The 24,948-nt window shown below is 33.5% G+C and overlaps 4 protein-coding genes across 9 annotated transcripts; 2 read left to right on the top strand and 2 right to left on the bottom strand.

Moving 5' to 3' along the window:
* Positions 4,481-7,874, top strand: LOC105159682 (actin-97-like). Its single transcript, XM_011076839.2, has 5 exons — positions 4,481-4,637; positions 5,584-5,656; positions 5,791-6,184; positions 6,520-7,133; positions 7,482-7,874. Exons 2-5 carry the CDS (start codon positions 5,597-5,599, stop codon positions 7,545-7,547), a joined length of 1,134 nt encoding a protein of 377 aa, XP_011075141.1. The 5' UTR covers positions 4,481-4,637; positions 5,584-5,596; the 3' UTR covers positions 7,548-7,874.
* On the top strand, positions 9,343-12,835 carry LOC105159681 (actin-97). Its single transcript, XM_011076838.2, has 5 exons — positions 9,343-9,496; positions 10,393-10,465; positions 10,600-10,993; positions 11,573-12,186; positions 12,428-12,835. The coding sequence occupies exons 2-5, from the start codon at positions 10,406-10,408 to the stop codon at positions 12,491-12,493; spliced, it is 1,134 nt and encodes a 377-aa protein (XP_011075140.1). The 5' UTR covers positions 9,343-9,496; positions 10,393-10,405; the 3' UTR covers positions 12,494-12,835.
* On the bottom strand, positions 13,066-17,767 carry LOC105159679 (probable protein phosphatase 2C 68). 5 transcript variants are annotated; one of them, XM_020693405.1, is made up of 6 exons: positions 17,558-17,767; positions 17,367-17,402; positions 16,143-16,686; positions 15,027-15,391; positions 13,714-13,950; positions 13,066-13,629 (listed from the first exon to the last, which is right to left on the bottom strand). In XM_020693405.1, the coding sequence occupies exons 3-6, from the start codon at positions 16,444-16,446 to the stop codon at positions 13,393-13,395; spliced, it is 1,143 nt and encodes a 380-aa protein (XP_020549064.1). In that variant the 5' UTR covers positions 16,447-16,686; positions 17,367-17,402; positions 17,558-17,767; the 3' UTR covers positions 13,066-13,392. The 5 variants fall into 5 exon arrangements, with proteins under 5 accessions (XP_020549064.1, XP_011075138.1, XP_020549065.1 ...); XM_011076836.2 differs by having other exon boundaries at positions 16,143-16,498; XM_020693406.1 differs by having other exon boundaries at positions 16,143-16,482.
* On the bottom strand, positions 22,057-23,771 carry LOC105159678. 2 transcript variants are annotated; one of them, XM_011076832.2, is made up of 3 exons: positions 23,125-23,771; positions 22,935-23,026; positions 22,057-22,747 (listed from the first exon to the last, which is right to left on the bottom strand). In XM_011076832.2, exons 1-2 carry the CDS (start codon positions 23,446-23,448, stop codon positions 22,937-22,939), a joined length of 414 nt encoding a protein of 137 aa, XP_011075134.1. In that variant the 5' UTR covers positions 23,449-23,771; the 3' UTR covers positions 22,057-22,747; positions 22,935-22,936. The 2 variants fall into 2 exon arrangements, with proteins under 2 accessions (XP_011075134.1, XP_011075133.1); XM_011076831.2 differs by having other exon boundaries at positions 22,059-22,782; positions 23,125-23,770.

Here is a 24,948-nt window from a genome sequence, read left to right as displayed (position 1 = left end):
TATTAATTAATAAATAGAATTTAATAAAATTATAACTATTTTAAAACAAATGTATTTTAATTGAACAAACAAATACTTGATGAAATTGAGCAAGATTAGTCTTATTGGAATCGTCTAGACGACAGGATTCGAACGGCTACGGTCTTAATCTGTGATTTGTCCTGACGGTGGAGAAATGGCAGCAAACAGTTTCAATGCGAATTTTCGACGAAAAAACTTCAAATTTTCATATCTTAACAAATATTTAATAAAATTGAAGTAGGTTGGTCTCGTTAGAACCGTTAGGTCGAGGCGAGTCCAGTGGCGGTGGTTCGTGATCGTGGGTCGCTCCGGTGGCGGCGAATCGACGGCCGAAAAGTGATGTTCGTGCTAAAAATTCATTATTTACGATTGATAAAACTTGAAATTGTTTGTGGGGAAATGTTCGTCTTATCAAGGAGAATCGAACGGTATATTTGATGGCTGACAACTCGCCATAATAGTATCGAAATTTTAATGAGAAGTTAACAACAATTCGTCATAAAATAAAATAATTTTTTAAAAAAAAAAAAAAATTTGTCACCGCGGTGACACATTAAATTTTTTTTTTTTTTAAAAAGGAATGTCACCGCGGTGACACAAAGAAGCTTTTTTTTTTAAATAAAAAATTGTGGCACCGCGGTCAGTAACCGCGGTGCCACTCACTTTTCTAATAATTTTAATTTTACCTTATTTTACTAACTTTTTATTTTTTTGACATTTTTTTAATAAATTCCCCAGGTAGGTGCCTATCATTGCTTGCTTCACCCCACACCCCACCCATTTGATTTCTTTTTCTGGTCAGACGAATATGCCCCTTAAGTGTTTAAAAAGGCTCTGCCTCGGGGCATTTTGGGAATTTCACATATTTCCTCCAGTAGTATGTTGCATATGTACCTAAATAATTAACCATCGTCTTCATTATACTTTTTTAACAAATATTCAGATGTATAATATGTAGTATACAAATAAATACACACTAGTTCTTGTTCACCAACATAATCATACCCATGTTATATGTAGTTTTAAATTGCAGCTGTTTTGAATCTTCTTAGCTTAGTTTTGAACAAAGAATTGTGGCTAATCAACTTCTTCATTTAGGGAATAGATATGAATGTGTTTTGATTAACCAGCTTAAGTTGGAGTGTGTTTGCTTGGTGCGAAAAGTGAAAGTAAAATAAATGTATAAGTTTCAGATAATTTGTTGGTTGGTTAGTGGGAAGAGGTGGAATTAAAGTAAAACTTGATGTATATGAAACCCCTACGAAGTCTAATTTTATTTCCGTCCAAAATTGGATGGAAAGGTGAAAATGTAAGGCCAAAAAGACCAAATATATATATATATATATATATAATATTTTTATTTGTATATGCTCTATTGCGCATATATAATTTATCTCCAAATCTTTTTCTTCTTTTCCCTGATAATACCGTACATAATTGTCATATAAAAGATAACAAAATTGTTGAAAAATTATTGCATCGAAGTCAATAATCAGGTAAACAATCTTGTTAGTAATTTATATTTATTTAAACTAAACAGTTTAGAATAAATAATAATACTGATCTTAATGAATATTTTTATTAACAAAAAATATCCTTATTCATATTTGATAAATATTTTTTATTAATAAGATTTTTAAATTTTTTATACACTAAAATTATATTAGTATAATATTAGTTTTATTTATAATCTATTACAAAATGAAGAGAATGGTTATTTTAGTAAGATTATAAAAATTAATTTTTGCTTCTTAATATGTTATTCTCGTACCAATTAAGAAAAAGTATTTGAGATTTACCCCATTTCAATTATAACAAACAATTTGAAAAAAAAACTATTATTCATTCCCTCGTCCTTCCATCTCTATTTTCCTCTCACTTGAACCAAACGAATCATTAGGATAGTGCTATGGCTGAAATATGAATTAGCAGTTGGGTGGGTTTCCGGGTTTCCATAAATTACCGTAAACAGTATATAGGCAAGTATTAATTACCTTGAACTATGTAGTAGAATAGTATATGGCTGACTGAATCCACCCGCCAACTAGGAAAATTCGGGTTCGGACAAGGGTGGGAGGATTTCCTTACCTCAACTCCAAGGTAAACTGCCTATCATTGCTCGCTTCAGTCTTCACCCACCCACTCATCGCCCACACCCTCACCCTCAGCTAGAGGAAAAAGGTGCACCAAAAAGTCTTTTTCTGGTCAGACGAATCTGCCCCTTTACTGTTTAAAAGGACTGCCCCGGGACATTTTCGTAAATATTACACGTTTCTCAGTAGTGTGTTGCATATGTTCGGAATTTTTTTTCCTCTTTTCTTGGACAAAATGTATAAAACCCTTTATATTTTAAAAAGTCTGTAAAAAAAAAAACCCTCTTGTTATGAAAATAGGCTAAAAATCACCATGTGTTTTGTAAAAGTCTGCTCAATCGCCCCCTCTCCGTTAAATCCAACTAACGGTGTTAATTTTTTAAAAAATAACTGTTATATCCTTACTTATTATATATTATTTCTAATCTTAATGACCGTTGGATTTTTTTTTATCAAATACTGATCGTTAGATCTAATCGATTAATCTCAGTCCTTAGATTTTAAAAAAATAAAAGGTTTAGATTCAACAAATTATTTAACTTATATTATACATAAATAATTATTTAAATATATTATTATTATTATATATTAAAAAAAATACTAATTGTCCCACCTTACCTCCTTAGGCCCCACCCCATTCTCATCACCGACGGTATTATATGTTAAAATTCTCATATCTTCATAATTTTTTTACCAAATTGAGTGAGGCATGTCTTGTTAAAATCGTCTTGAAGAAATGAGTCTGATGGTGGTGGTCTGAGATCGAGATTCGATCGGACAGAGACGAATCGACGGCAAACATATTCGACGATAGTGGTTTGAACCCACTCTCTAAAATTGACGAAAACTCAAATTGAAGGTATGGAAATGTTCGTTTTGAAGAGAGTATACGAATGGTACCATTGGCCATCGAAAATTCGTTCGGACGGCGCCAGAAACTTGTTAACTTAGAAACAAGTTTCCGGTGAAAAAAGGAGCAAAATTGCAGTTGTTTTTAAAAATTTTAATTAATTTTAATTATACTAATTAAAATATATTTTAGTTAATTAAGAATATTTTAAACAATTATAATAATTAAATATTTTGGCTAATTAATAATAAATATTGTAATTAAATATATATTTTAATTAATTAAAAATAATTTTAGATTTAATAATTAACAATTATAAAATTATTTGATTTAAATATAATTTAATTTAATAGTTAATATTAAAATAAATTAAATATAATGTAATATGACAAAATTTAATACTTACTTTTTAGGGTGAGAAATGGCAAAAGGAAGACACAAAACAAGCCAAAAGCCCTTTGTATGTTATATAGACCCATAGAGGGGTATTTTAGTCCAAAGCGTCATTAAATATGAACCGCAGAAAATGACTACCAAAGGCAGCAGACGCGTGTCTCCTCCACTTCCCGTTAGTTGCTAACAGAATGGAGGTTTTTTGCTGACTAAAACAAAATAGGAAGGGGTTTTTAGCCTGTTCTAAAAATAGGAGGGTATTTTTTGCATGCTTTCTAAAACACAGGAAGATTTTATACATTTTATTCTTTTTTCTTTTCCCAGTCCAAGCAGCGCAAATTTGGTATTACACTACTAACAATTAATAATTATTTGTTGGAGATATCACATTATCTATAAATAGTTGTGTCACAATATCAAAATTATTTATACGAAAAAACAAACTAACAAACAAAAATTCCAATAAAATTGAAACTTGATGCAGTATTAGTATAGCGATGAATAACAAATTCAATTAGTAATTGTATATTATTTATTAAATTATATTTCTTAATTGTGTTTCTAATAAATTTACAAAGATTTAGATTTTGTGATAGTGTTGTATGAATATGGAGTATAGTTATAGGCAGAACAATTATTCTTTTACTGCTTGTCATAAAATCTTGATATTTAAAAATCTAAGTTTGAAATATTTCAGTTGACGATTAATTATTATTAATCAAAATAAATTGATTACTATCATTTATGTTGAATATCAAGTATTATAACAATCGTACATGATCAATAATATTAAATAAATTAAATCTAATCAATAAAAACAATGTATTATAAAGTAGAAATGAATCTTATCCTTGTATCCAAATGCAATAAGAGGGAAAGTTATTTAAATTTTAAAATGTAAATGTTGAGAGAATATATTGAAGTTTCCGAAATTGTCCTCCGAGGTTGAAAAGGTAGAGATGGGGAAAAGCGAGGGGCATATCTGTCCCGGCAAGCAAAAGCCAGCCAGCTATATCCACCACCAATGTGATGCTGTCGTGGGTGCCACAACCCATAGATTCAAATCATAACAATCCAACGGCTCTGATCTTCACAGGCATGAATTTAAGGTTCATTTCAGCTGAATTTCATTCGAGGCTGAGTTTCATTTCTCGTTTTTAAAACAAGAGGGCGGGCACCTCACACACACGATAAACAGAGGCCACATTATCATTGTGAGGGATAAAGAGAGTGAGAAAGAGATACAGAGACAAAGACCAATTCCCAACAAGGCCTCAAAGGTACTTACTATTTTTGCTTTGAATTTTGCTTTCTCGTTACTGAGATTCGATTTTCATCTCAATTTTGAACTTCTCCTTTCTGCCAAAAAATGTTTCTGATCCTGTTGATATGTGCACTTTCTTTCTGTGTTTTGTTTTTGTGTGGATTTTTAGCTGTTTATTGTTCTTATGAGTCTTGATTCGTCGATCTGCAAATGTGTGTTTTCAATTCTGCTCGAGTGTAAGAATTTAAGTAAGAAATGTGTGGTTTGTTCAGTATTGATTAGTGAAGGTTATAACATGTTTCCTAGTTCATGCTTATTGGTGGAAGATTTATATTGTATGCTTGCATTTATGTGAGATTTTAATCGAGCCAATATAATTCGGAATTTTTGCAGAAATCATTAGAGATTAGAGGTGAAATATGCTTTTACCTTATATTTTGGGTTAATTACAGCAATGATAATGTTAGTTACATTTAGAAGTCAAACATTTGCCTTTTGAAGGGTGTGCTGTTGAGTTAACTTCCGGATGTTATTAGAAATGAATGGTCTTCAGAATCTCTATGTATACTTTGAATGATGAAACTTTCTACCAATTTCTATCGTTAATGCTTTTGTTTGATTTGTGCTATGTGATTTTGCAAAAGGATTGGTAAAAATCTATCTTCTTTTGCATGTGCAAGTCAATAGATTTTTTATCGAGAGACATACTTCTTTACATAAGAAACATATCACATCAACTGGTTCCAATCCACAATCTGGATGGATCTTGCATCTCTAAGCTGAATTGATTTCTCATCCTTTTGTTGTAAGAATAGTTCTGAAAGATTTTCTGACAATGGTATTACATGCCACTGCTGTTGGACTTGAAACAACAATCTTGATCAAACTTCAGCATGAACTTTGATGTTGTTGTATGATATTGCCTCTCCCTAAAAAGTTCAAGATGATTACTTTTCCTCCAGAGAACATTAAGAGATGGCAGAAGGCGAGGATATTCAGCCTCTTGTTTGCGACAATGGAACTGGAATGGTTAAGGTAAGCTTTGGATTCAGTACCCAGGAACTATACTCCTTAATTTGCATTCAGACTTTTGCTTTGATAGCTTATTTGGTGATGAATGAGAATAAGAGAGCTTAGCGTATTTGTTTTGTTGATCTCAAAATGGTCAGGCTGGATTTGCTGGAGATGATGCTCCAAGGGCTGTCTTCCCCAGCATAGTGGGACGCCCTCGCCATACTGGAGTGATGGTTGGCATGGGCCAAAAGGATGCTTATGTTGGTGATGAGGCTCAATCCAAGAGAGGTATTTTGACATTGAAGTATCCAATTGAGCACGGAATTGTCAGCAATTGGGATGATATGGAGAAGATTTGGCATCACACTTTCTACAATGAACTTCGTGTGGCCCCAGAAGAGCATCCAATCCTGTTGACTGAAGCTCCTCTCAACCCTAAGGCCAATCGTGAAAAAATGACGCAGATTATGTTTGAGACCTTTAACACCCCTGCCATGTATGTTGCTATTCAGGCAGTTCTCTCCCTTTATGCCAGTGGTCGTACAACTGGTAAGGAAAAAACTAATTCGATTTACTTTTTTCATTTACTGATGCATGATACCTGTGGCCCATCCCTTCTTTTTTCGGTTAAGAATTATAATTCGTCATTTGCTCAGTATAGGTAAAGAAATATCAGGAGGGTTATTGATCAAATGGAGTATTGCATTTAGTATCCTAGAATCTGCAATTAGCTAAAACCAATCAGTGGCAAAAGAATCACATATTGTCGATACAGCAAAATTCTTCTAGCCATTGGACTAATGCCTAGAGGACAAATCACATTCTCTATTAAAGCTAAAATTCTGTTGCTATACACATTTGTGACCAGATCATTTCTTCGGCAGGTATTGTTCTTGACTCAGGGGATGGTGTCAGCCATACAGTCCCCATTTATGAAGGTTACGCTCTTTCCCACGCGATCCTCCGTCTTGATCTGGCTGGCCGTGATCTCACTGACAACTTCATGAAGATACTCACAGAGAGAGGCTACTCTTTCACTACAACAGCTGAGCGGGAAATTGTGAGGGATATAAAAGAGAAGCTAGCTTACATTGCTCTTGACTATGAACAAGAGCTAGAAACAGCAAAGACGAGCTCTTCCGTGGAGAAGAACTACGAACTGCCTGATGGACAAGTGATCACTATAGGTGCTGAACGATTCCGATGCCCTGAGGTCCTCTTCCAGCCATCGATGATCGGGATGGAAGCTGCGGGAATCCATGAAACCACCTATAATTCTATCATGAAGTGCGATGTAGATATCAGGAAGGATCTGTACGGCAACATTGTTCTCAGTGGTGGCTCGACCATGTTCCCAGGTATTGCTGACAGGATGAGTAAGGAGATTACAGCTCTGGCTCCAAGCAGCATGAAGATTAAGGTGGTGGCTCCACCTGAGAGAAAGTACAGTGTATGGATTGGAGGCTCCATTTTGGCCTCTCTCAGCACATTCCAGCAGGTATGCCTAACTTTTTAACAGAAAGTCTTTTCTTTAAAGGGATGACTTAGGCAACCCCTCCACAGATTTAGGCATTTTTCTAGGAAAAGACCTAAAAGACATAATTGTAGTTCTGCTATGTTGAGGGATTTTCCCGTAAAATTCCCAAACCTTGTGGGGCCCATATAATTATCTCTTGTTTAATATCTAGCACTAGTGCATTTCTTAAGGGCAGAGCTTTACTCAATTAGCTGGTTGAGGTGAAGCATGATGCTCTTACTTACTGGTCGATTAAGGCTAACGTCTCAGACTGATTGACTGCATTTAAGAATTTCTGCTGACTGATGTTTCTAATTCTTCTGCTTGTAGATGTGGATAGCCAAAGCAGAATACGACGAATCTGGCCCTTCAATCGTCCACAGAAAGTGCTTCTAAAATAAGAGTTGCTGGAAAGAGACCATCGCTGGAGAGATTTATATGATTCTTGATGCTGCTCCCGATTTGCTTTTCCTTATTTATTTTTTGTTCTTTTCATCCAAGTCTTTACTTCTATTAAGATTTGAACATCAGACATGGAAACAATATGATAAAATTGAAATATTCACATATTTTTTCTCCAATTTATATTAATTCATAGAAGAGTTGTGTATTTCCGGTGGTATTATGATTTGAGTTTTGGATGGACGGCAAATGCTTCACTGTATTTATCTGCTTATCTGACCATGTCACGGATTGTAATTCAAATATGAGTTTGTAATGCCAGATTGAATCTTGGGATTCTTTTGCTTCTTAGTCATTTATGAAATTCAGAAACAGACAACATAGTTTTACTGCACAAACGGAAGCCATCGATGAAGGTCGAAAAACAAACACGAGCGAGTATGATATTCTATAACACAAACTTTAGAGTTACATTTGGAAATCATATGGCTGTAATGATGTAGATCCATCACACTTTTGAAACCATGTCCCTGGGAAAAGAGATTCCCAGCAGCATGAGGATGAGCCCCAACCAAGAAAGATTTTGCTTGCCTTTACAGTCTGGACATCAGCCACTTTTAAGCTTTCTATCTCTCAAAGTCTCGTTTATTGTACTGTGGGGTATATGTCCATGTTCGTTACACATGTCAAGATCCATTACATTCTTTATTACATAGATTTCACCTTCCTTGTCGGCCAACTGCAATAACATATCCATCACCCAAACTTACAACCCATAACCAAATCAGGAGGGTGTTCTCAGATTGTCTGTGAGAAGACAAAGAGTGGTCTCTTCTGTTGTATGTTTCTCATGTTTCAAGCTTAATGACCATTCTTTCTCATATGTTCTTAGTCAAGAGTTGTAAGAGAAGGGACCATATATTGATTAGAACATGCTCACATGAATGAAACCTTGACTTTTTTCCTTTTCCTCTTCCCCCTTCAATGATCACCAAAAGATACCATCACCACCAATTATTTGGGGGTTAATAATAGGAAAAACAAGGACAATGTAGCTTGTAAGAATATCAATGTTGTCGAGGGTTATACACTGTATTCAATGTTGTAAAGATTTTTATTGTGATTTCGACACTCCAAAGAACAATAAATATCATTAAATATTATGTCCTACTCATAAGATGGATGTCATTGTGAGCATGGCTCATTTCTGCTGCTATGTGAAGAACCCTTCAGAAAATACAAGTATCAAGAAAACTTGGTATGAAGTGCGAAAAATTCTTCAAATTCAGCTAAATCAAATCACTCTCAAAAATAAATATACACTTGTATTGTGATTGGTTATTTTTTCTAATTATTCATTAATTACATAAAAAGTATATTGCACATGTCATATAATTAATTTAATTTCGATCCAACTGAGTTTGAATTAGAATTTTGAATGAGGTGCTTTAAAATAAAAGGATGAATAAGTTTATGTATAATTTCTTATGATGGGAAACAGAAGACTTTTTCTTTGCCAAACTTAATAGGAGTGGGACATATATGAAGTCTCAAAATTGACCCTCCAGATTAAAGGAGGACAGATGGGAATGACATTAAAGGTGAAGGGCTCATCTGTCCTCACAGCACAACTGAGTTCAAAAGCTAGCCAGCTATATTCACCATCAGTCTGATGCTGTCGTGGGTGCCACAAACCACAGATACAGATCGTACCAATCCAACGGCTGTGATCTAATAAGTTTGAATTTGAGGTTCATTTGAGCTGAATTTCATTTGAGGCTGAGCTGCATTTCTCGGTTTTTAAACAAGAGGGCCGGCATCTCAGACAAAGGGGAAAACACATTCCAAATTCTCGCATATAGAGAGAGAGCGAGAGAGACTGAGGGAGAATTTCATTAGAAGAGCAAAAAGGAGTGAGACCCGTTCTCAGTAAGGCCTCAAAGGTATAGTCTTTGCCTTGATATCATGCTTTCTCATTACAAAGATTCGATTTTATCTTCATTTTTGGAGAAAAGATTCAGTTTCGATCTTCAGTTTGAAGATTAGTTGAATCTTGTTATGTATTTATTGTCTACGATTTCCGATTTCTTGATCTGTGCAAAGATTTCACTCTTGTTTGAACTCTGTTGTGGGATCTGACTGTTTATGCTTTTTGTAATTTTTAGTCATGGATCTGCTGATGGGTTTTTCGAATTATGACCGAGTTGATAAAGTTTGTATCTTTTTCAGTTTATGCTTGTTGGTGGAAGGTTTTAGTTTGTACGCTTGCATATGTTTGGGATCTCGTTTGAAGTCTGGACATCACAATAAATTTATGGTGATACATGCATAGACTGATTCAGTTTTTGGGTGATAACATCTATGATTGTGTTGTTCAGTTCAGTGTCTACTATTCAATCAACACCTGCGAAATGAAATGATCTCCTTCAATCTAATTGTATATATTGAATGGAAGATGATTTTAAGTTTAGTGCCCATGTTAAAATTTCTTTGTATGGAGTATATATTGCATTGTAGAGATTGCTCTTAGTGGAAAACATTTCACATCAATCCGTGTGTCTGGATGGATCTTTCATTTTCAAGGCTCAGTCTTCTTGATACCAATCTGATTGATGTGACATTTCACCCTTTTACTTAGAAATAAATTATTTGCAAATGATTTTCTGACAGTGGCACATCATTTGCCATTGCCATCAACCATGAAGTGAAGTTCTCTTGATCAAAGGCGATTTCAACTTTTGATCTTCATTGGCATGATTTAAGATGCATGATTTATGTTTATGTAGTGTAATATTGCCTTCTCCTCATTAAAGTAGAAGATTGTTGAACTCTTCTCCAGATAATATTAAGAGATGGCCGACGGTGAGGATATTCAGCCCCTTGTTTGTGACAATGGAACTGGAATGGTCAAGGTAACCTCTGAATTCGAATACCACCTGTTTAGATTTACTTCAATTGCTAGTCCTGTCATGAGAGAAATAATAGAATTTTAATGTATTATTATGTTCTCTGAAGCTTATTGTTTCTGTGATCTCAAAATTGTCAGGCTGGATTTGCTGGAGATGATGCTCCAAGGGCTGTGTTTCCCAGCATTGTTGGACGGCCTCGTCACACTGGAGTGATGGTTGGCATGGGCCAAAAAGATGCTTATGTCGGCGATGAGGCCCAATCCAAGAGAGGTATTTTGACATTGAAGTACCCAATTGAGCATGGAATTGTCAGCAACTGGGATGATATGGAGAAGATTTGGCATCATACCTTCTACAATGAACTTCGTGTGGCCCCAGAGGAGCACCCAATTCTGTTGACAGAAGCCCCTCTCAACCCCAAGGCTAATCGTGAAAAAATGACTCAAATCATGTTTGAGACCTTTAACACCCCTGCCATGTATGTCGCTATTCAGGCTGTCCTCTCCCTTTATGCCAGTGGTCGTACAACTGGTAAGGAAAACACTAGGTCAATTTAATCTATTCACTAATGCATTAAAACCCTTCCCCTTAAATGTCATCCTCATTTTAGATCAATATAGGTAAAGAGATACCACACACTTATTGCAGTCTTCTGAATAATCAAACATTATGTCCCAGCCCTGCAAAGAACATCCACCTGCTAACAAATCTGGAAATGTTTTTGAAAATATTTGCAGAAATTAATATGCCTTCTAATGCGTACTGCATGACTGATTTTCTTTAGGCACTTTCAAATCACTGATCAAGTCTTCCATCCATGCATCTCTTAGTGAGAGAACAAGAGCATTTGGCGGAAGGCATTGATAATTCATATACTAATGCATTGAGTATTGATTCATCCTATGTTGTGGAAGTTTATGACTTAAGTATCTCGACTGTCGATGTATAAATAGAAACTGCCATTAGCTTAGAGCCTCAATGGCCAAAGGATCAACATTCATTGTTACAGGGCAAAACATTTAATTATCTGCATAATGCCTAGAGGACAAAGGATCTTCTTTATTAAGCTAAATTATTCTTCCACTTACATGTTGACCCGTTTTTTGACAGGTATTGTTCTCGACTCTGGGGATGGTGTCAGCCATACCGTCCCCATCTATGAGGGTTATGCTCTTCCCCATGCAATTTTGCGTCTTGATCTTGCTGGCCGTGATCTCACAGACAACCTAATGAAGATACTGACCGAGAGAGGCTACTCCTTCACTACAACAGCTGAGCGGGAAATTGTGAGGGACATAAAAGAGAAGCTAGCTTACATTGCTCTTGACTATGAACAGGAGCTAGAAACAGCAAAGACGAGCTCTGCTGTAGAGAAGAACTATGAGCTGCCTGATGGACAGGTGATCACGATTGGTGCTGAACGATTCCGATGCCCTGAGGTCCTCTTCCAGCCATCAATGATCGGGATGGAAGCTGCTGGAATCCATGAAACCACCTATAACTCAATCATGAAGTGTGATGTCGATATCAGGAAGGATCTGTACGGCAACATTGTCCTCAGTGGTGGTTCCACCATGTTCCCAGGTATTGCTGACAGGATGAGCAAGGAAATCACTGCCCTGGCTCCAAGCAGCATGAAGATTAAGGTGGTGGCTCCACCAGAGAGAAAGTACAGTGTCTGGATTGGAGGTTCCATTTTGGCTTCACTCAGCACATTCCAGCAGGTATGCTTAATTTTTCTAAAATCAGCATTACTGCATTTCCAAGAACAAAGAGCTCATTGATAAATCCATTTGGCTGCTGATCAGCATATTACACTCATCGACAATGTTAGAGTTAGATTACTTGAATTTAGGATCTGACCAACAAATGAATATTAAATCATCTAAGCATAATTTAGATGTAAAAATCTTTTAGGAGCTTCAAGACTTTCAGCTGAGTGATTTTCTTGTTTCCTTATTGCAGATGTGGATAGCCAAAGCAGAGTATGATGAGGCTGGGCCTTCAATTGTCCACAGAAAATGCTTCTAAGAGATTTTATACAGTTCACATGGTTGCTTATGCTGCTTCATTTGCTTCTCCATTTCATTTTTCATCTTGTTCTTTTCTTCTGGGTCTTTACTTTTCAAAATTCGAGCAATGAACATGGAGACATTTTTTTTTTCCTCAATATTAATTTGTAGAAGACTTGTGTATTTCCAGTGGTATTATGATTTGAGTTTTGGCATGAAAGGGAACTCGTGATTCCTTGGCAGTATTTATATGCTTGTTGGTTTTAGCGGTCACATATTGTAATATAATATGAATTTGTAATGTCAGATTGAATCTTGAGACATCTTTTTATATATATTGTTAGCGAAAAGTTTTTATGAAGTGATTTCAGATTTCTTGTTTTATACAATTTGTAGGTATGCGCCTCTCCACTTCCTTCATCCCTATTATTCATACTCGATGATACTCAGAAATTAAAGTTCATGTTTTCTTTTGTTTTATAATTTGTTGGGATTGGTTTTGCAATTATTGTTTAACTGGAGTTGCAGAATGTGAAAAACTTATTATATAAATCTTGTTCATTATCAGCGCAAAAGAAGCAGTAAATTGGGTTTGTCAGGACAAATGCTACAACCTTTAACCATTCTTCTCAAAGACAAAGATTCATGCTACAACCATGAAAACAATATCTGAAAGGAAGAAACAATAATGATAAGGATGTAAACCTAAGCACAAGTGCACCAGAAGAGCAACAATCAATCTTCGGAGCTTAATAAGCTGGAAATGATCTCTTCAAGAAATCAAAATCAGAAACTAAACACACCAAGAAGCAACTACAAGCAGTCTGTCTTATTAGGAGATTTATACAAAGTGATCATCTTGCTAATATGCTTGGATTCAACTAGCAAAACCTTTTAGTTCAGACTTGGTATTCCCCCTTATGGAAAGTTAAAATTTGATGGTCCGACGGTATCTACAAATCCTCGTACCGAGAGTTCAGGTATGGAGGTCTTACTATCCAACATTTCATGGTCTATGAAGATGATGACAATGGTAATATCATCATGAACGTGTCTCCTCACCCCCTGATCAAGTTTCTTTATTTCGCTATACGGCATCTGCCTTGTCTTGGCTGCCTTTTCCATAGCCCATATGAGAAGTCTTCTAGCTATACCCTGATATGCAAGTTTTTTTTTTACAAATAAGTGTATATATGGAAAGAAATGGTTAAGCTATATGGATAAGGAAATAGAACACACCACTCTTGGGCTATTGTAGACAAGCTCAACGGCCTCCTGATTAGTCAAGTATTCCCATAGACCATCCGATGCAAAAATGAGAAATTTGTAATTTGGTTGTAAATCTCTAGTCACTATCGTCGGATCAGCTCTTAAAACCGGTCGATGAAGGGGTTCAGGGAGGTGAAATCTCGGAAAAGATGGGTCAAGAGAGAATTCTGGCCTCTTCAGATAAGCATCACCAATAGATCTGGATACCTGGAACAAATATGGACACAATACCAGCACAATATCACAAGCAAGAATAAAGCAGGGCATAACATTCATAAGAGGATCAAATCCAGACTGAAGAGTAGCGCAAACAGTTAAGTTTTATCAGAAAAACCGAAGGGCAGAACTGCTCAAGTTTAAGGTTAGTTTTAATATCAAAGAAAAAAGCAAGAGAACAGACATAAAAACCAATCACAGAACTGATCAAAGATAAATCAAAGAAGGAGGTTTCCAGTAACAACGCATCATTAAACAAGTCGGTGAATGAGCCTGCTCCATCTTCCTCAACCATTACTGACTTTTCTGTCAGAATAAACTAAAACAGTTCACGAAAGCACTAGAGAAAAGCTTCGACGTTTAGAGGATCCCTGCTGAAGCAGTACGAAATAAAAGCGACTAGAATTAGCTGAGACCAGTGTAGAGATTTAATCATGCTTGATCTTCTATTACTCACTGAAAGGGTCTCCAAATATGTTGAGTTTCACTCTGCACGAATGGACCCAAAAGTTGACAGTAGAATATCAGTTTAAGTCCACTTTGAAAAAGAATTACTCATTATTAGGCAAAAGACTCCTAGGGAACAGCAACCATGAGGCTTTTGTTGGATGTCATTTGTCTTATTCACACCGTTAGACACGGGACCTGGTCAAACTTCCTTATGTGAAACAATGAAATTACCATGACATGTCTACCGAAATACTTATAGCAAAAGGAGTGATTGAACTGATATTGATACAAAAATACCGCCTTTATACGAAACTTGACATTGTTATCATGTATAACTTCAGTTTGATAACTAAACAAGTTTGCAGATCAAAATACAAGCATAGGATTACGCTATCTTTTTACATAACAACACCGGCACATCAGGTCTACCGAACATTTGGCTGTTTCAACTTGTTGTAATTAGAGAAATATGCATGCATTTAGGAATTTGTTGCAAGTTAAAAGTAAAAGATTGAATCTTGGAACTGCTGAAAAAAAATGAGAACCTAATACCCATTAAAGAGAAGTTAAATGCCATTTGGACTCATAAAACTAGTCATGGTTAACTGGTGGCATACCTGTATGATGCCCTTGATGCGCCAAACCCCTTGCTTCATTACAACGATTTCTGAATCTTCAGGATGTAAGTTCCTTAGTTCTTTTCTAACCTCCTCCATACTGACATTGTGATCTCTGGTAAGCTGCTCCGCAACAATTTGATTTGACCTGTCTAAATAACCCATTACTGCTCTAGAATCGCCCACGTTGGCAACATATAATGTTTTTTTCCAGATAACTCCAACTAGACAACAAGATCCAGTTGCTGCAATTACTGGTCTAATTGCATAGGCTCTTCTAACAAGAGTAAGAAAACCATTTTCTGTCTCAGAAAATGCAGTCCTGAGTACATCTTCAGACATTGCTCCTTTTTCTCGAGCAAGTCCTGTAAAAAGAAAAAATTCATGTTATATGCATATACACATGGAATATGTATAAACTGGTTGCTAATCTAAATTTGGCATGGGAAATTTTTTTGAAAGAGAAACCGACTATTTTTGACAGGTGGTAATGTTGGCAGTAAAGTAAACTTGCTCTGGCACCTTCCTTCAGCGTTAAAGTTATTTTCTCCTGACCTCTCTCAACACCTGAAAGCTTATGCAATCTCACAACATTTTTCTGTAGTAAAAAGCTCTTAGTTGCAACATTAACGTCCAACCATGTCTTGAAGTAAAAAAAGTAGCGTAGACATTTAATAATATGTTTTTCATGAAATGAATAGCAAAAAGATGGTGAAAACAGATTAGGAGAACTGAACCTCACCATCCTCTGGAGGCCACCAGTTATATCCAACAAAGAAAGCGGACAACAAATGTAAAGAAGTTATATTAAACATGCTAATAACAAAAAAAAAGAAAAATATAGCAAAGATTCTCCAATTACCACATATTTCTTATGTAGAGTTTTGGCTCAATGCTACCCAAATTCCATAAATCTCTAAACAGCAAATGCCAGCGTACATATCATACTTTAGATGAATGATGGTGTATAATTTTGTATTCAATTAAAGTTAATTGGAAAATCATTACAGTTAAAGCTCATCCTCTGACAAACATGCATAAGAAATTCAATAAGTTCACATGACAAGTTGACAACTACAATTAAATGATAGAGAAGGGCAATGGAAAAAGTCTTACTGAGTAAATGACCAAAGAGGTGATCGGAGATGTATCTTGAAGCATCTGGGCCACCGTGGCCATCATACACCCCAACAAAGGTGGCATGTCTACCAGTCTCAACCTGGCTCTGATCCTCAAGGACAGCATTTGCCTGTACCACTGCAAATGAGAATTCACCATGGGAATGCTTTTCAAGGTCTTTGGACCAGAGAAGTGCATCGTTCTCTCCTCCCAAATCCTCTTCATCATCCTTGTTCATACGGGCATATTGACTCAAGGGGCTCAAACATGAAGACGCTGTTCTTCCCAACCAAGAGAACATCCCTCATTTCCTTCTAAAGCAGTGCAATTAAAGGTTCTGAGGTTGATGAAGTCTTCCAGAGAATTAATCCACAACGAACCAAGCATTTATTACAATAAATTCAACGAAACAAATAAGATGGTCAGGACTTCTACATACAGCGGCAAAATATTTCTGCTAAATCATCAATTAAGAGAAAACTGCATAGAACTCTAAAATTTCGAGACAATTTAGATGCACGGACTCCAAGAAAAGATTTACCTGAAGCAAACAGGAATAATATTTCAAATACAGTGATCAAACAGTAGAAAGTCAATAAGAAATACACAAAGAGATTGCATGTCCTACAGATTAAGTCAAACACCAAGAAACTGCACTACAATTTGTCCAACTTGAAAGAAAGATGAAAATAGATAGCCAACCCTCCAAATACAAAAAAGATACAAAGAGGAACAGACCAACTGATTCAGACAGAAAGCAAAACATGTGATCACATAAAAAAAACAGCTAAAATAGATACTACAACGCATGATTTCGGAGGAGAGGAAAAAGACAAGAATTCGACTTGAGAAAATAGAAGAAAGAAAAAGAAGTGCAAGAAACAATTTTCTATTAAAAGCTGAGAAAATAACTGATCAGTGAAATTTGGTCAATGCAGAAAGAAACAGAGTTGACAATTGACTGCTGAGAGATAAACCCTAGAACATCAAATTTCAAGGTGCAAGAAAGTCCCACTAAAATCCAGAAGAACAAGAAACAACAAATTCTATGATCATTCAGCAGAAGCAATGATCGAATAAAACGCAAGAAAATATCCAAAGAAACCATATTTCATCAAAATAGTTGCTACGGAGAAATCAAACAAAATCTTCCGTTGGAAATTACAGATAAATTTCAAGCACTTAAGGAAAACGAAGAAGAGTTTCATTACAAGAAGTTACCAGATTCTTTCCCAATAACTATAACCAGCAAATATCCTGAGACAGAGTCAGAGACACATCAAGACCCCAAGAAAGAACTGATGAATGCAGGCTGATAGTACCACACAAAGACCAAATTTCTTTCAAAATGATTCGAGAAGCATGTAATGCGGAAAAGAAGGGAAAAAAGAAAAAAACAGCAGAAACCTGACCAAATTGTACGTGGGCTATCAAGTTCTAAACCAAAAACACAACAACTTTTTCTATACGGCAAAGAAGGAGAATATATGCCAAGAAAGAAATAAAACCCCAAGTTCTTGAACCAGAAGGGGGAGAGAGAGAAAGTGTGAAGTTGCAGAGAGAGAGAGAGAGAGAGTCGTTGAAGAGAGAAAGGGAAAAGTTGACGATGAGTACGATCAAAGTTAAAATATATACACCTGTTCTTTAATAAGCGTCACCCTTTTTTAATAAAATTAAAATAAATAAACTTGCGAATAATATATATATATATTATATGTGGAGATTATAATAATAATTAATTAGATAATGGTTGATAAGTGGAGTAGCTGATACAATGGGAATCTTCAAGCCCAAACTCTATGCCAGACTATAACAACTGCTCTCATACTCATTCCCATAATATAAAGCCCAAATAGGATAAAACTCCGTTACAGTGTCTGTATTTGTGTTTTGAGTGATTTGTTTTCTATTTAGGAGATAGAGAGAGAAAATTAAAAATAAGTAAGTATGTGTTGAAAATAAATATATGTTTGAATTTGTGTTATGAGGTAATTCGAAATATTTTATAAAAAAGTGGTGTAGGTTTGTGTTGAGATTTGTGAGACAAAATCACTGTTCATTGTCAAATTATATCTCTTTTATATATATTTTTATATTAAATATGTACATATATAATATTTTTATATGCTTAATGTTGTATTTTTTAGACAAAAATCACTATTTATTGTCAAATCTTACTTTATATTATATATATAAGTGTGTATATATATATATTATATATATAAAGTTGAAAAATAAAAAACCACACAGATTAGGTGTAAAAATACAAAAATAAACATTGAGTGTATTTTATCTTATCTTGGAAAATGCAAAAACATGAATCCAAACATAGTACATATTTTTTCAAAACTCAATTAAAAATTCTCTGTATTTTAAAAATAAGCTAAAACACCTTCTGTATTTTTAAAGGGAGCTCAATCTCCTATCTCCGTTAAATGTAACTAACGGTGTTAATTTTTTTTAAATAATCGTTATGTCCTTATTTATTATATGCTATTTATTATTTATTAACCGTTGAATCTTTTTTAAATTTGTAAAAATCAAACTGTTGAATCTTAAAAAATTAAAGGTCAACAACATATATAAAGTTTATAAATTATATTTTATACAAATTATTATTATAAAAATTAAATTATTATTTTATTAAAAAATAAAATAAATGCAACATCATTGTCGCCCAAAATATATTTGGGCAATGACGGTGTCTTCCAGATCAGAAATTTGGGTGTCGGCGAGACCGATGTCACACTCGCCCTTCTCAATAAGGGCAGTGGTGACCATGAATTTTTTAAATTTTTTAATTAATTTAATTAAATATAATTAAAAGTAAATTAAGAAAAACAAGTTGTAAAAAGTTTTAATAAAAAGTAAAATTTTTAAAATGATAAGAAAAATTGATTTAAGTTTTTAAATTTTAAAAATAATTGTAAATACATATATTAGTAATTTAAATTTAGTATATTATTTATAGTAAATAATATAATTTATTAAAATATATTTAAATTAGTTAAAAAAAGTATTATTGTTATGTTCATTAATATTTACATTGATAAATATTTAAAATTTTAAAATAAACTTAGTATATTAATTTTTTAATTTAAATTATATAAATTTAGAAAAAAATATTTTTTTGTACTTTATCTTTAATAAATATCTTTAAGAATAAAATTATTCATTATTTAAGAGGGATAAAAAATATAAAAAAATTATTCAAAATAATGTTAAAGCAATTACATTTGATCATAGTAATTTTAAACATAATGTATGGGCATTTTTGTTAATTTACAACAAGAAAGGTTCGAAGTCCATAAAAAAAATCATGCCCACTTTCACCACCCGCAAGTACATTCCACCTTTCATTAGTTTCTGAAAGAATGGAGGTTTTATGCTGGATTTTCTTTTTTTTTTTTTTTACTTATTTTTAAAATATATGGGAGTTTTTAGTAATTTTTAAGAAAATACAGGGAATAAAATGCAATTTAGCCTAATATAAAATATTAATGCTCATAATCACAATCCAATCAGAGTTTTATCAATACTTACATTATGATTAAATCTCTATTTATTTTTCCAATTTAATATTTACAATAAAATTGATGAAATATTCATCAAAATTTATATACCGATGTGAAGTTCTTGGTGATTTTATATTATTTTTCAGTTGTGGATCATGTTCTAATATGTTACATTTATAATTATGTAATAATATGTGTAGCATTGACAATATATTGTGTTGAGTGCATAAAAAAAAATGTATAATTATATACCCATCTTCTTATATTTGATGTAATTATATATATATATATATATATATATATTTTGTGGTTTAGAAAATTACATCTAACATTCTGATGTTTATTTCTGTCTAATAAATAAGTTTATTAATTAATAAAAATTAATTAAATTTACTTATATTAACAAAAAAAATTGAATAAAAATTGATGTTTATTCTCGATCGACTGATTAATAACTTATTGCATGTCAAATAGTTTTTTTCGGGCTAAACGACCCCTATAACTATGGAGATATACATCTTCATATGAATTAACTTGGAAAGACCTATGAGGATAATTTGGTCATAAAAATGTATATTTGACCTACAATAAGTCAATCCGGAATTAATATAGATAATTTTTTTGATTTTTTTTGTCAATACCTGCAAATTTGGTGAATTTTAACAACGGAGGGACTTATATGTTAGATGGGAGCAAATATCCAGAGTGCTGTATATAATTTTTCAAACATAAGAGATTTACGTGTAATTACACCAAATCTTAGGAGAAGGGGGTGTAATTATTCTTAAAAAAATATTGTTCAATACTTGTTCCTATACTTTTTAAAATAGGGATAATTAGACTATTCTTTCCTGAAATTTGTTGTAATTACACAAGAAATCTATATGTAATTATATTAAATTTTACGAAATAAGAATGTAATTATTCCTTTAAAATAATAATTGTATTAAATTGTAAATTTGTTCCGGACTTTGTCAACCTCTTTCTTGATTTTGTCATTTTGTGTGTCTCGTACTAATCAAAACACACCAATACAAGGTAGGTGATCCTCCCATGTCTGTCTCTTTGAGCTGCCGATGATAAAAGTCAATGCTGATAAAGATCCACGCTAGCCCCATCTACCATCAAAATTAGGATTTTGGGATAATTATGTTGGTTTTTTTTAAAGTTGGATATAATTATAAGTAAAAATTTTGTAATTTGGGAAGTTATATTCAATTGCTTTGACTATTTAATAATTAGGTCTATTCATTAATCAAAATTCAATGAATTTGATGATATAAACAAAAATAAATTGACTAAAAATTCATATTTGACTCTAATGAACTTATTATGATTTATTACAAATCAAACAAAAATTTGATTTTCTTTCTTTCTTGTTCTTTTTTTTTTCCCCTGCAGAAGCAATCGTTGTTATAAACTAAAGGGATAATTAAACTCTCATTTCTCGAGATTAGATGTAATTACATCTAAACCTCCTATGATTTGAAAAATTACATCTACCACATGAGGTTTGCTTGCGCCTAACAAATAAGTTCTCTCGTTAGTCAAAATTAACTGAATTTGCTGATATAACAAAAAAACTAAATAAAAATCATTATTGACTATCGATTGGCTTATTGCAGGTCAAATAATTTTTTTCGAACTAAAATGCCCTTATAACAGTGAAGATATGCCTGCTTATATGCATTAACGCGTGAAGACGTATGAGGATAATTTGACTATAAAAGATTTATTTGACCTGCAATAAGTTAGTAGTAAGTCAATCGAGGTTAAATATAGATCTTATTCTATTTTCTTTTTGTTAATTTCAGGAAAATCTGTGAAACTTAACTAACAAAAGGATTTATTTTTGTTAGATAGAAACAAATTTCAGGGGTATTGGATGTAATTTCTCAAACCACAAAGAGTTTACACAAAAAAAATTACACCGAATTTTAAAAGAGGGACGTGTAATTATTCCTAAACCAAAACATATTTGAAGAACTATAGATTATTTTAAAAACAACTTACATATTATCTATCAATGAAAACCTTTTATATTTATCAAAGAGTAAAATACATAATTTTTTCAGAGAAAGTGCGTGTCATTATGAATTGAATTAATGTGTTGAATTATGTGGAGATTGTTAATGATAAGACGAGTTATCATTAATTAAATATATATATAGAATAATATGGGATGTACGATTGATAAAGTATAGTGAATATCAAAGAAAAAGAAATTAATATGGTTGAATTTAATATTTTATAATTGCAGGGACATGTTTGGTTGGGTTGCGTGCAGAGGAATCTAACAAAAGATGATGGACGAGACAAAGTCAAAGGTGGTGGTGGTGGTGTATTTTGGACTCTTTTTGTAATTTTGATGGAACATGAGGTTAATTTTAAAATTTCATAAAGTGTGAAGTAAAATATGAAATAGTCATAGACTGTGGGTCTAATTTTTGTAAATTTACCTACTTATGACATCCATCAAACCACACAAACTGCAGTTTCATCATATACATACATACATGTAGTAATTTTTATGAAATCTAATAAGAAAATGCAAATTAAAACTTTGACTAGTAATCGCAATGTTGATCCGTTGACAACACGCTTTTGCGCTTTTTTGAAGCAAAATCCAATACAACTGCTTTTGCACTTTTATAAAGAGTGCGAAAATGATGATGAGGCAATGTTGTTTTCAACATCACATACACAACTCGTGACCCAAATTTCACTTTATTTATCCAAACTTAAACTAAAAAAAGTGCAAAAAGCAACTCTCATTCAACGTGAAATATACTTTTTTTTTTTTAATTTTTTTCCCGGGTCAATGAAATGTATACGATAATACGGACGTTAGTATATGATACGGTTAGTAGAAATACACCAATAAATTAAACAAGATTATACGTTGTAATACTTACTAATTTAATTTCCACATTAGCTGAAACAAATAAATTTGTTGGAGCTGCGAAAGCGATGTATGCAGCCCAGTTGGGCCGTTGGATCGGGAATGGACCACAAGACTAGGAATAGTGGGCAAGAATCCATATAATGGGCCGATTGATTCATGGGCTTTGCCGACTTCTTCCGGTCCTTTTGGCAACAATCGGCAACGTTATTTCCAAGAACTGGGGATTAGTGGAAGCATAAAGGGTGGAAGAATTCTTACAATCATTTTTTTTTTGGACCGACATCAATCGTACACTTAATCGTGTAATCGATTAAATTTGATGTGAATAAGAATTTTGCAACGGACAGTGGTGTTAACGTTATTACGTACCCTTAATAGGAGTCGTTGATTAGGCGTTTATGACGGTTGTAATGCTTCTCCATCAACACCCTCGATGCTCCTTCCACTGTTCTTCGCCATGTCTGCATGCGAATATTAGCATTTCTTAGAATGTTAGAACAAAATCCAATTACATTACAGAAAGATTTGACTTTGTTTACGTAAGATCAGATGGACTTACCTTCTGAATGGCAGTGATGAGAGATTTGTTCCGGAGCTCTCTGGCACGGATCCTGGCCCGACCCATCCCCAGCCTGGGGACCAACGCCATGGGTTTATGGGCAGCTGGGGAAGGAAGAAGTGAGTTCCTCTCAGCCAAACCAATGCTGCTGCCGGAGCTCTTACTCGCTTGGTTCCTTTTCACCCGTTTCGCCAATCTCAGCTCCTTAGCTGAAGTTTTGTCTTTCGGGTCGGATTCCACTTCTGCGAACTTCCTCAGAAGCTGATCCGAGGATGATTTAGCTACGTGCTGAACTCTAGCAATGTTAGGATTCCTATTTTCCATGTCTAAAAATATCTCAACTGTTTAAATTTAGAGGTTCGAGAAGGTTGTGAACAAGTGTATATATGTAATGAGGAGAGGAAAACAGAGTTAAGGAGGTAGAGTGGGGGGTATTATGGGAGGAAAATGGACCGTTAAATGGGCGGTGATTTGATTATGGGAAAGCAGTGGAATATAGCCGTTAGTGATGAATTTGTGTGCATAGAGTATTATAGTAAATGTGTTTGATAGAGAGACAGAGAATGGTGGGTTTATGGTCCCATGTTGTTTGCTGACAACACTCAGTCTGAATCAATGTTAGGATCAATTACAATACACCCTCTTTGGGCTGTCCATTAATTAGCAATACACCCTCTATTCATCCTCTTAATTATTATATTTTATCTAAAGATCCACATATATTTTTTTTAAACTAAATTAGTTAATAATCTAATTATAATATTTTTGTATATTTATAAGATTAGTTTACTTTGATTTTAAATTTTGAATTATTTATTTATTATTATATTAAAAAATTAATTCATAACTTATTTGCATTTTTAAAAATATATTATTTTCGTGCCTTAACACGGGTACTAACTAGTACTAACTATAATTCTAACAAGCATATTTTTAAAAATTCTGAAGAAATCTAGTGAACTATACTAGTTTGATCGATCCCCATCAAAATCAATATTCTTTTTTCTTGAACATAACCAACGATTTTATTATCTTAACTTAAACGTTTTGTATGTCATTGAAAGTTATACATCTTTGGTAAGAGCAAAATATGTCAAAAAGCAAAATATCATATAAAAAACACGGGTAGAAATTGTAAAAAGGTTGGCTTGCGGCGTGTTTCGCTAGTAAATCGACTGCCCTATTAACTTTTCGATAGCCGAAGACCAGACGGAAATTATGAAAACTATCTCATAGAACCTGGCCTTCTAGCAGTAGAGGAAGAAGATGCTCGTGTGTTTCCCTACTCCTGCAAAACAAATCCCATCAGGATTAATATTATTTTCCATTATAACACCTTCTATAATCGAAAAGAAAAAAGAAATACAACATAGGAAGTATTTGCAAGTATTTCATAGAAGCACTTTTTAGCTTTTGGCTTCCTAAAAGCACTTTTGAAGTATTTGGGATGCCAGCTTCTGCTCTGAAATAACTAAGAAAAGCGCTTTTAAACCAAATGCTAGAAGCAGTTTGGAAAGGGTGTTTTTAGCTGCTTTGACTTTTTTGTAAATAATTTCAACTTTATTTTTTACTACTTTACTTTTATTATAATAATCTTAATTCAACTTTACCATTTTTAATTAATTTTTAAAATTATATATTTAAAATTGATATCATAGTTTTCAAATAATTTAAATTTGAACAATAATTAAATTTACACTTTCATAATATTCTTGTGAGTAGTACTTTTATAATTCTAACAAGCATATTCTTAAATTTTGATGATATCAGGTGAACTATACTAGTTTCATCCATTCTCATCAAAATTAATATTATTTTTTTTTA

The sequence above is a fragment of the Sesamum indicum genome, linkage group LG4, assembly GCF_000512975.1.
Source record: "Sesamum indicum cultivar Zhongzhi No. 13 linkage group LG4, S_indicum_v1.0, whole genome shotgun sequence".
NCBI classification, from domain to species: Eukaryota; Viridiplantae; Streptophyta; class Magnoliopsida; order Lamiales; family Pedaliaceae; genus Sesamum; species Sesamum indicum.
This window is presented reverse-complemented; position numbering and strand designations above follow the sequence as displayed.